The sequence below is a fragment of the Dreissena polymorpha genome, chromosome 1, assembly GCF_020536995.1.
Source record: "Dreissena polymorpha isolate Duluth1 chromosome 1, UMN_Dpol_1.0, whole genome shotgun sequence".
In the NCBI taxonomy this organism is placed as follows: domain Eukaryota; kingdom Metazoa; phylum Mollusca; class Bivalvia; order Myida; family Dreissenidae; genus Dreissena; species Dreissena polymorpha.
In genome coordinates, this window is record NC_068355.1 from 211,110,008 (window position 1) to 211,123,314 (window position 13,307).

Sequence of the window (13,307 nt, forward strand, 5' to 3'; positions counted from 1 at the left end):
CGTGTTAGAATCGAAATAATCGATGAGCAAGTGTTGGTTATTGCAGTAATAACCAACAGTTTGTCATTCTGATGCTTGTTATAAAACCACTCGGGCTTCACCCTCTTGGTTTAATAACTACGCATCGGAACTCCAAACCATTGGTTTAATTACCGCAATAACCAACGCTTACACGTCGATTATTTCTTAAACATGTAGCTTTATTTCTACTGTATCCTTGCCCGGAATGGTGCTTGTATTATGTAAGAGTAATAATTGTGTGTCTTGACAACCTTTGCTGGTTTCCAGAGTTTCCCCTCCCTAACAAGGATTAATTAATCTATAGGCAGTGGCTTTATGCGTTTGTTCCAAGTTGTGGTTTTGTTTCATTGTGTACACACCGGTCTTACTGACATGTGTACTAACGCGCAAGGAATTGTGGGTAGCACTTCTTTTGCAAATGAAAAGTAAAAGCGAAAGTAAGTACCGTAAAACGTTGTGTATAACGCGCATTTATGTATAACGCGCATCTACTTTTTAAAGCTAAAAAATCGGGAAAAAAAGTTTTTGAAGCAAAAAAATCGGGGGAAAAATTCCGTACCGCAGGCTAACTGAAAATCGTTATATTTACATTGCCGATCTTACTTATTCTTTAATTGCTTCAATTATAAATTATTTTTAAGACGATAACGATACAACTAGTTGGTGTTTTTTTTAATCATATTATGCGTAAAAATAAATGTTTGGATTTAAATGAATTATGCATGAAATGCACACTTTCCAAGAGGACACCATCAAGGTTTCATCATATGTCTCCGAAGTAACTGTCCACGATTTTATCGTGGAGTACACATAACGGATGGATTAGTTATAACTAAGAAACTGACATTATTGATTGGTATTGTCACCTGGTTATTCATGCATGACTAATTCACAACCGTGCGTTTTATTTACAATGCCGATATCATGCGTTCTTTTCGAGTGTCTAAAATTGACAGGAGACTTAAACGACTCAAACTTCTCAACACCATCACGACATTACCGGCGATAAACAAACAATGGAGTTGTGAAGCCGTTTGCCGGTTCGCATGTTTTGATAATAGCCCAGCTACACAAAACTTGACAGGTAACGCAAATTGCTCAATAATCACATCCTCAATCTTGACAAGACGTATGAAAACGTGTAAACAAACACAGCATCAATTTTATTAACACATTTGAAAAGCAAGAAAAATAATCTTAAATATATCGGGAAATACCTTGCCGACATACTATTGTAAATCGACAAGTGCCCCCAAATAAATTGTGTAACCCTAGTACAGTAGGGTATAATATTGTGGGAAAAGTAAACAATAACATTTAAATAAAAATGGCTTCCTCGTTTTTCATTCTCTTCTTCAAATTTATTTGATTTCAATGCTCTGTACGTACCTGAAAAAGATAGAAAATATATATGTTAACTTTATAATGTTTGTTCATCTTATTCAGATCGTCAATATAACACTATTATTAACATAGTTACAGTTAAAACACCGGAAAACAGAATGATGCGAATTACCGCTACTGGGTAACTGACAGCGAAAAAATGTCTTGGCATGGCTGAAGTTGTGCATAACGCGCATCAAGTTTTTAAAATGAAATTTTGGGGTAAAAAAGTGCGCCTTATACACAACTTTTTACGGTAAAGTAATTGTGCTTCTGAAAATCACTATCAGTCTTAATAGAGATTTAAAATCGCATTTAAACATATTAAATAACATTTCTTTAAACAACATTCCATTTTAAACACATATTTAACACCGTTTTTCTCATTATAAAAAAATATTCATTCCTATGTGGAACTATTTTGGTGGAAGCACAAATCCCCAAATCAGGGGAATGTGATGCGTCCTAGCATAGAGGTGACAATAACGTAGTGACGTCACCATCTATGTATAGAATGGGTTTTGTTTAGCATTCAATGTAAAAATAACAAACCTAGCATGATGTCGGTGAATAGATTTGAAAAGAAGCCTGGTATATTGTTGTAATCAGAACGGACCTGATTCTGAACTTCCCACCATTACAGGTAATACAACTAAAAAAGGACTGTGCACATTAGCGTTTGCTTCTTATTCTGAATTAATAAGACATTGAACATTATTTCAACAATAACTACAGTGGAACCCCTCTAAACCGGACGCCTCCGGGATCGAGAGGAAATTTCCGTTTAGAGAGGATTCCGGTTTAGAAGGGGCATTTACTTTTTTTCTATCAGAAGGTCAATTACATAGCTTAATGTGCAAAAAAAACCACTTTTAGCAAATTTGCATACTTTATTTATATATAACATTCATTCATATTGCATCATATAAGAAAAACACGTCGCTTAATCTGTTGATTCGAAAGCAATATCAGTCACAACATAGATCAAACAGTGCACCCTGAAACAAACAATTTTATACATGCATGCATGTGTTAGGTGAATTTACATTCTTTTCACACTGAAAAACATGTACGTTGACTTTTTTTGCATGATATCCCCAATCGTCGACTTTCCTATCCGATATTTCTCTGACAGCATCTTGAGTGTAGGTTTTGGCAACATCTCTGACTCTTTTATCAGTTTGATCTTGTCTTCTAGAAACATTTCCACGCGTAATCGCTTAAAGGAGGTTCGGACATTTTTAGTCTTAGTTATCTTAATTACCAATTTGAAAATATAAATGAATATCTAAATGCAACTGCTTCAAGAACTCTGCAAAATTAGCAATTGCAATAAACAACACAAAATGAAATAGCAAAAAGATTATTTAAATTTAGCACGGCTTCCTATATCAAAAACAAAACACACTAAAGAACTCTATGTTTGTTTTCAGTAATTATAATCGGTATTAAAACATCTATTGAGCAATATGTACATCACAGGACAAGTGTCTTTAAATTGTTTTGCGATTTTGTTTGGAAATTGTTCGACCACCTTTAATAATTTCACGCGTCTTTAATCCGCTATTCACAACTTTTTGACACTAGGTCTGAGGTGCAATAAACCGGCCCTGAGCAGTTTAGAGAGGTACAATAACGTATTGAATTACCCAATTTTGATCCACATAATGACCGGTATTCGGAATTGAGGGGATTCCGGTCTTGAGGAGGTATTTTACGCATGGTTTTATAGGGAAAAAAATGGGACCGGACAATTTGTCCGGTTTAGAGAGGATTCAGGTAAAGAGAGGATCCGGTTTAGAGGGTTTCCACTGTATACTACAGCCGATGATAAGATGGCGTACAACTCTAAACCACTTCTATAATCGCTATAAACAAAATATAAAAACAAAAACATATCAAACGCACAGCATTTTGTATACGTAAGTTTGGGTCAGCATCTGGTTTACACCAAAATGAGCTCTTAGGGTTACAATGCACTTACTTCGAAATGTTAATCAAAACAAACCTAGCATCTAGTCTGTATGACTAATAAATGAATGAGTCAATCATTGTTTGATATTTAATTGTTTAGATCTATTACTCGATTATCTTATTATGACTTTAGAATGTTTATGTGATATAATTAATACTTAATTGTTTTGTAAAGCAAATTTTCATCAGGATAATGTATGTGTTGCCTAATAAGAATCCAATAGTCTGACAGCATATGCATGTGTTGATGATTGCATACAAGTTTAATTTATTTTAACATGGTTCAAATAAAACAATTTGTCATCATACTTGCTTTACTTTCAACAAGTCTAAAAAGAGGTATTTCGGTGTTATTTTTACTAACTTTTTATCAATAAAACATTCATAGACAGTGCACACACATCTACAATGCTTTGGATCCCCATTTTTTGCAGAAAGCATCCCTGAAAATCGTTGACCCCTGTCTTGGGTACACCAACATTTCATATGAACTCTGCCCCAGGATAAAAGTCAAGGTTATTGTACAAGACAAAAGGAAAACACTCATATGGTCATTGCAATTAAATATATTTTCTTATTATTTGGTAGAAGTTACAAGCATGGTTTGAAAGAGTATAAAGTGCAAGAACCAGGTCCCTAGGTCCAAGGTTCACTGTTCAAGGTCATATGTGAAATATAAGAAACCAATCCATAAAACTTTGTTCTGTAAAGGGACCTTCTCAAAATGTATCGAAATTTGTCATTAAATGCTTAAATATATTGATAAATGTAAACATTTGATCTAAAAGCTCTATTAACAAAAACTAGAAAAAAATAAAGAAAAAAAGTAACGCTCAACTGGGCTCGAATCACTGACCCCTGAAGTAAACGTTTATTGCTTAGCTCACTCTGCCATTCGTGCTCATTCTACAGGGAATAATCTACATGCGCGTCCCACGTCTATGACGCACAAATATCGAAATGGACGCATAGTTTTGAAATATGTGCGTCCACTTGGACGCATTGCTGAAACGAATCCGTTAACACATACGCGAATCACGATAAGTACGAACCATCTTGGGTATGAGTCAAAAGTGTAGCAATGAACGCTGAGTTTAACCGAATGAGGCTTGAAGACTGCAACAAGTCTTTTGATTGGCTCTAATGGAGCCGCTGCTGTATAATAAGAACCAATTAGAATCAACCATTTAAATAGAGTGTGTTATGATATTTTCTAAAGTCCCTGGATGAAGGCCTACTTCAACTTTTTGTAACTTAGTCATAAATCATACAGAAATAATGCCTCCAAAATAAGGTGTTGAAGCTACATCCAAAACAAACAACTTTAAACTTAAATAACAGTAGGTCAACGGCTCGCAATTCAGACATTAACAATAACATTATCAGGCTGCAATTCGGATGTTAACAATAATATTATCATTGACTCGAATAAAGTTGAAATTTTGTAACAGGTTACATTTATGTAACAGACACTTAAAGCCTATGTGAAGGCACACAAGATAGTGATAACACTGAATTTGTTTTTTTGGTTTCAAAATTCACTGTTTTAGAGATTATTAAAAGTTTAATGCAAAATATAGTTATTGAGCTAGTGTCACTTAAATGTTCTTCATTACTTGGTATCTTTCAAAATTTGGGACCCAATCTATTTCAAGTTGGACTCATTAATTTTGGCCTGGGACTCATTGGTGTAAAATCTGCAAGTTCAGGGACCCATAGATAGTAAATTCTAGATTATTCCCTGATACTATGATTGATATATTTTAAACTTAGCAATCCTGTAGTTTCATAAAATATAACAACAGCAGCAGAACTCTTCAAATTATTATCCCCACGCTTTTTGAAAAAAAGGTGGGGATATTGTGGTTATCTCCGCCGTCCGTCCGTCCGTCCGTCCGTCCGTCCGTCTGTCCGTCCGTCCGTCCGTCTTGGCCACTATCTCCTCCTACACTAAAAGCACTAGAACCTTGAAACTTACACACATGGTAGCTATGAGCATATGTGCGACCCTGCACTATTTGGAATTTTGATCTGACCCCTGGGTCAAAAGTTATAGCAGTTGGGGTGGGGCCGCGTCAGAAATTATCACTCATTTTTTTAGGTTATTTTACATTTACTTCTTTATTTCTACACCGATTCACTTCAAATTGATACTGGACCTCTCTTATGACAATACGGTCAATCTCAACCATGCGTGGCCCCATTCCCAACCCTGGGGCGCCCCGCCCACATAGGCCACACCCACCAAAAATTTCCATTTACTATAATTTTTTCATTTCTACATGGATTCACTTCAAATTGATACTGAACTTTTGTTATGACATTAGGGTCAATCTCAACTATGCATGGCCCCAATCCCAGCCCTGGGGCGCCCGCCCACATAGGCCACACCCACCAAAAAATTCCATTTACTATAATTTTTTCATTTCTACACGGATTCACTTCAAATTGATACTGAACTTCTCTTATGACATTAGGGTCAATCTCAACTATGCATGGCCCCATAACCAACCCTGGGGCCCCGCCTACATAGACCACACCCACCCAAAATTGCCTTTACTATAATTTCTTCATTTCTAAACCGATTCACTTCAAATTGATATTGAACTTCTCTTATGACAATACAGTCAATCTCAACTATGCATGGCCCCATTGCCAACCCTGGGGCGCCCCGCCCACATAGACCACACCCACCCAAAATTGCCTTTTACTATAATTTCTTCATTTCTACACCGATTCACTTCAAATTGATACTGAACCTCTCTTATGACAATACGGTCAATCTCAACTATGCATGGCCCCATTACCAACCCTGGGGCCCCGCCCACATAGACCACACCCGCCCAAAATTGCCTTTTACTATAATTTCTTCAATTCTACACCGATTCACTTCAAATTGATACTGAACTTCTCTTATGACAATACGGTCAATCTCAACTATGCATGGCACAATTACCAACCCTGGGGCGCCCTGCCCACATATGTCACACCCACCCAAAATTGCCTTTTACTATAACTTCTTCATTTCTACACCAATTCACTTCTAATTGATGATGAACTTCTCTTATGACAATACGGTCAATCTCAGCTATGCATGGCCCCATTACCAACCCTGGGGCACACCTAGGTCAAACATTCGGCGTGGGGATACGCGTCGGCCTCTGCCGCGCCATTTCTAGTTCAATCATACCACAGCAGTGGGGTCTGTTGATTGGTTGGTCTGTTGGTTTGCGCCAACTTTAATATTTGCACTAACTTTTGCAATATTGAAGATAGCAACTTGATATTTGGCATGCATATGTATCTCATAGAGCTGCACATTTTGAGTGGTGAAAGGTCAAGGTCAAGGTCATCCTTCAAGGTCAAAGGTCAAATATATGGGTCAAAATTCAATATTCAAGATAGCAACTTGATATTTGGCATGCATGTGTATCTCATGGAGTTGCACATTCTAAGTGGTGAAAGGTCAAGGTCATCCTTCAAGGTCAGATGTCAAATATATGTTGCCAAAATCGCTCATTTGATGAGTAATTTTGCAATATTGATGATAGCAACTTGATATTTGGCATTCATGTGTATCTCATGGAGTTGCACATTTTGAGTGGTGAAAGGTCAAGGTTAAGGTCATCCTTCAAGGTAAAATATATTGGTCAAAATTGCTTATGTAATGTCACTTCTGCAATGCATGCATGTGTATCTTATGGAGCTGCACATTTTGAGTGGTGAAGGGTCAAGGTCATCCTTCAAGGTCAAACGTCATATACGGGGACATAGTGTTTCACAAACACATCATGTTAAATCCTCAAAATATACATATAATGGATATTTTAGAGCATGGTAAATGTTCAGAATTACTGTTTCCTCGCACATTTCATAACTACAACAAACATTTGCGAATCTTAAACATATTTGTTTAATTTTGTCAATTAACCAAAACGTGAAAAGCTCCCTTTACATAAGTTTGGCTAGCATAGGCAGAATATTACATTCGTTATATGTTGTATTGTTTAACATGTATTCTTTACATTAAGGCCCATGTCAAAGTCAAAATTCAAGTTTAAACATCATAACATTGCCCATCTGAAATTATTTTAAATAAAATGTACTATTCTTATTATACTGGGCAGTCATTCCGCTTTTTAATCGAATTTCACTAGTCAGTTTGTGATGTTAATGTCGTAATTATCTGTGATAATTTTTATGTCCCCCACTATAGTAGTGGGGGACATATTGTTTTTGCCCTGTCTGTTGGTCTGTTGGTCTGTCTGTTGGTCTGTCTGTTTGCGCCAACTTTAACATTTTGCAATAACTTTTGCTATATTGAAGATAGCAACTTCATATTTGGCATGCATGTGTATCTCATGAAGCTGCACATTTTGAGTGGTGAAAGGTCAAGGTCAAGGTCATCCTTCAAGGTCAGAGGTCAAATATATGTGGCCAAAATCGCTCATTTTATGACTACTTTTGCAATATTGAAGATAGCAACTTGATATTTTGCATGCATGTGTATCTCATGGTGCTGCACATTTTGAGTGGTGAAAGGTCAAGGTCATCCTTCAAGGTCAGAGGTCAAATATATGTGGCCCAAATCGCTTATTTTATAAATACTTTTGCAATATTAAAGATAGCATCTTGATATTTTGCATGCATGTGCATCTCATGGAGCTGCACATTTTTAGTGGTGAAAGGTCAAGGTCAAGGTCATCCTTCAAGGTCAGAGGTCAAATATATATGGCCCAAATCGCTTATTTTATGAATACTTTTGCAATATTGAAGATAGCAACTTGATATTTGGCATGCATGTGTTTCTCATGGAGCTGCACATTTTGAGTGGTGAAATGTCAAGGTCAAGGTCATCCTTTACAAGGTCAAGGTCATCCTACAAGGTCAAATATTATATAGGGGGACATTGTGTTTCACAAACACATCTTGTTTATTTGCTATAAATATTTTAATTACTTAAGTCATTTATAAACTTCATGTTGTATGTGCTGATTTGTAAATGTTATTTGCCTACAATATTGACCACCAATTCAAATATAACTAATGCTCAGTTTAAATCTGTGATATATTATTAAGCTCAATTTATGTCTCTCCATGTCATGCCACCATCAACAACGACCACAAGGGAAATAAGATATCACTCTCTTTATTGTGCAATCCTTGGTACTGTGTTGCGTGACATGGTTAATACTCATGTTTGTATTTGTATGTATTATTTTATGAATGCAACATGTTTGTTAATTGTGTTTGCACCATGATACGGAAATTAATCTATCTATCTATCTATCTATTTGTACTATATGTTTGAAATAACTTGCTTTGCAGAATTCTGTGCTTTAAGTCAGTTTAAATTAGCATTTTATTCAATGCAGTTCTTCCAATTTCTTTCCAGTAGGTTTAAAGTAAACTGACGCTGTGCTTGTTCTCACGTGACAGTATACATTGTGACGTAGTGAGGCTTGTCACTAGTCCTACAAAACTGTGCCGCAAAGAGCTTTTCGGATTAAACGTTAAACAATGTTTTACAAGTTCACATGCAATTTTCTGAGTCATGTTAAAAGTGTTAAATGTTGATCAAATGTAAATAGTATATATGTATATGTATGTATATTATGTTTCTATACTTATGCAGGTTTGTTTGTAATTATAGTGTCAGAAAGTGACTTTGTTAAAACCAGTTAATTTTTAAAATGACAACAAGTTCTCAGTCTTCAGTTGAGCTAGGTTCGCATGAAGTGAAGGACTATATTTGTAATGCCTGTGAAGACCAGAATAATGTTGAGACAAGTGCTGATTTCTATTGTAAACAGTGTGAACGGTTTTATTGTGGAAACTGTATTGATCCACATGGTAAAGTCTTTGCTAAACATACTACATTTGGAAGGGTCGAAAGAGATAAATGGCCAGTTTCAAAAAAGGTGGTGGATTTTCTACAAACTTGTGATGTTCATAAAGACCATAAAATTGACCAATTCTGCAACCTGCACAAACAGCTGTGCTGCCCACAGTGTGTATCTGATCAACACAGGTATTTAACTCTTCAGTTGTTCAGTTATTATTACAATATGATTAAAAAAATATTATTATGCCCCCCTTCGAAGAAGAGGGGGTATATTGCTTTGCTCATGTCGGTCGGTCGGTCGGTCTGTCGGTCGGTCTGTCGGTCCGTCCACCAGGTGGTTGTCAGACGATAACTCAAGAACGCTAAGGCCTAGGATCATGAAACTTCATAGGTACATTGATCATGACTCCCAGATGACCCCTATTGATTTTGAGGTCACTAGGTCAAAGGTCAAGGTCACTGTGACCTGAAATAGTAAAATGGTTTCCGGATGATAATTCAAGAACGCTTATGCCTAGGATCATGAAACTTGATTGGTACATTGATCATGACTCGCAGATGACCCCTATTGATTTTGAGGTCACTAGATTAAAGGTCAAGGTCACGGTGACCCGAAATAGTAAAATGGTTTCCGGATGATACCTCAAGGACACTTATGCCTAGGATCCTGAAACTTGATAGGTACATTGATCATGACTGGCAGATGACCCCTATTGATTTTCAGGTCACTAGGTCAAAGGTCAAGGTCACAGTGACCTGAAATAGTAAAATGGTTTCCTGACGATAACTCAAGAACGCTTATGGCTAGGATCATGAAACTTCATAGGTACATTGATTATGACTGGCAGATGACCCCTATTGATTTTCAGGTCACTAGGTCAAAGGTCATGGTCACAGTGACAAAAAACATATTTACAAAATGGCTGTCACTACAACTGAGAGGCCATATGGGGGGGCATGCATGTTTTACAAACAGCCCTTGTTTACATAAAGTTAGGCTTTTAAACCCATACTCATCACGATGTAAATGCAATGAAAGAGTCGTTAATTCAAAGTTCATGTTCATTTTCAAACCCACTCACGAGTCTTTTAATTAAGAAATAGTATATATGCTTATATAGGGAGATATATTTTAATGTTGAAACTCATCATTTCAAACAGCGAAAAAAATGCGAGAAGTATTGATGACTGAAACATTTTTCTGTGAAATGATGTTTTTATGCCCCCCTTCGAAAAAGAGGAGGTATATTGCTTTGCACATGTCGGTCTGTCAGTTTTTCGGTCGGTCCGTCCTCCAGGTGGTTTACGGATGATATCTCAAGAACGCTTATGCCTAGGATCATGAAGCTACATAGGTACATTGATCATGACTCCCAGATGACTCCTATTGATTTTGAGGTCACTAGGTCAAAGGTCAAGGTCACGGTGACCTGAAATAGTAAAATAGTTTTTGGATGATAACTTAAGAACGCATACATGGTCAACAGGGCGAACTCTGAACAATATAACTAAAGCAACTGGTCTGTAATCCTAAATCTATAATTATCAGTCCAATGAAACATCATCATTTGAGTAAAATAAAGTGGATCAGTAAAAATATTATCAGAATATGAGATTTTTTTGTATATTAAATATTTTGTTAATGTTTAATTTTGTTGATTAATATCAATATAAGCAGGACAGGGTAGGTAATACCCTATTATATCTTTCTTATATACAGGGGAAACATGTTTAATAAATAGAGGATATTGGTTCATATCAGTGTGAGATCATTTGTTATTTTTTTCATTGTCCCTTGACATATTGCTTTTATATTCTGCATACTTGTTTTCCAACATCACCCCAACCTTTATAACCCCCCCCCCCCAACCTCACCCCCCCCCCATTTTTTTATAAACATCTAATAAATTACCACACCCCACATTATACATCCCTCTCACCACCACCCCCCCCCCCCTTCCCCCCCTGCTCCCCCCCCCAATTTTTGTTTTTAAACTTCTAATAAATTACCACACCCCCACATTATACCCCCCTCTCACTCCCCCTTACCCTTCCACCCCCCATTTTTTTTAAACAACTTATAGATTACCACACCACACATTATACCCCCTTCTCACCCACCCTTACCCCCCACCCCCACCCCCCAATAATTTGTTTTAATTTTTTTAAAACATCTATAAATAACCACAACACCCACATTTACCTCCCTCTCACCCACCCCCCCTACCCCCCACCCCACCACCCATTTTTTTTAAATCTAATAAATTACCACACCCCATATTATACCCCTCTCACCCCCCAATCCCCCTTCCCCCCACCCCTCCCAATTTTTTTTTTTAAACATCTTATAAATTACCCCCCCACATTATACCACCCCTCTCACCCCCACCCCCTCCCCCCTCCAACCCCCCCCCCCCCAAGAAAAAAAAGTTTGTTTTTTAACATCTAATAAATTACCTAAAACCACCCCACATTAGACCACCCTCTCACCCCCACCCCCTCCCCCCACCCCCCCCCCCCCCAAAAAAAATATTTTTTTTAAACATCTTATAAATTACCCCACCCCACTTTATACCCCCCTCTCACCCCCCACCCCCCAACCCCCACCCCCCATTTTTTTTATTTTTTTTTATTTTTTTAAACATCTTATTAATTACCACACCTCACATTATACACCCTCTCACCCCCATCCCCCTATCCCCGAACCCCCCCCCCCCCAATTTTTTTTTCAAACATCTAATAAATTACCACAACCCACATTATACCCCACTCCCACTCCCACCTACTACCCCCCCCCACACTAACCCACAACCCCCCCCCCCCCCCCCGAAAAAATAAATTTGGTCAAGATGAGCAATTTCTCCTTTTATCACAATTATTTCTACCCTACCTGATCATTTCCTTAATATTCCATTACAATTTAATTGTCGTCTTTGACCTCTTTCAAATTGAGAAAGTCCAAAATGTGTCGTTTGGTAAAGGGTTAAGGCATTTTGATTCCTTTGGGTCTTGGGAATCAGTGTTTCAAATCACCTATGTTATAAGCAAAGGACCTGGGCAACAATTCCCGGGCTTTTTAGTCTGTTTAGTTAACACCGTTGTAACTTTTTCCATAAATTAAAAAGCTCACCCTTCCAACTTTAAAGCGCCCAGTGGGACGAGGGATAGAAAGAGAAAGTCACATGCTTAAGTACATTTCAACCCATGCGCATTTCACGTTTTTTTCGCATAAAAAAACCGGTGGAGCGATACAGGGCCATCATGGCCCTCTTGTCTAAGAAACATGCAAAGCCTCTGTCTATTGAGATTACTTTGTCTTCTTAGATGGCTTGCTGAACCTAATATTTAGTCCATAATTAATCACTTGTTCACGCATGTGAATACAAATAAGCAATAACAATCAAAGTTATAGCATTTATCAGAATAGAAATACAATTACATACAATTTAAATACAGTTTAATTGCAATTTAATTACACACTGATGAAATATGCACAGGAGCAAAATAACAAAAACTGTCTGGGGATAAAATAAAGTAACTACAAAAATCAAGTAAATATTCTTGTGTGTACACAATTTTAGAAAGTAGAATCACAGATTACAAGTTCCATATCATTGCAATGAATCTTAAACCTTTCATGTCAGGGTTAATAGTAGTCTGATTAAACAGTTTGAATTTATATGCAAATACTAATATACACAAAATATTTAATTATATTTTCTATTTAACCATACCTTTTATTTAACCCTTTCCCACTAAAAGAAAAGTGAACATTGCTATTTGTAATCAAAGTACTGACAGTACCGGTGTGACCATGCTTTTGAGAGGATGGATATAAAAGCATCAAGTTAAGTTTATCTACATCACCACAATCACCACAATTGTGTATGGTACGAAAAAAAAATTTGGTACAAAAATTTTGCGAAAAAAATTTGGGTATAAAAACAAATTTGGGTACAAAAAAATATTTGGGAACAAAAAAATTGGGACCGAAAACAATTTGGGTACAAAAAATTTTAGGTACGGAAAAAAAAATTGAGGGAATGGGAAAGTAGTACCTTTGGGGAACTTGACCCACACTCTC

At 36.9% G+C, this 13,307-nt stretch overlaps 1 protein-coding gene across 5 annotated transcripts in view; it reads left to right on the forward strand.

The window, feature by feature from the left end:
• Positions 1 to 13,307, forward strand: part of LOC127864858 (uncharacterized) — a 322,960-nt gene that overhangs the window by 148,171 nt on the left and 161,482 nt on the right. Inside the window, exon 1 of one of the 5 annotated variants that reach the window (XM_052404757.1) lies at positions 9,038 to 9,409. The exons of the other annotated variants lie outside the window; for them this stretch is intronic. Within the exon in view, the coding sequence (XP_052260717.1) occupies positions 9,072 to 9,409 (338 nt within the window). The 5' untranslated portion in view covers positions 9,038 to 9,071. Of the gene's footprint in view, positions 1 to 9,037; positions 9,410 to 13,307 lie in introns of those variants that run through there. 5 annotated transcript variants of the gene reach the window in all.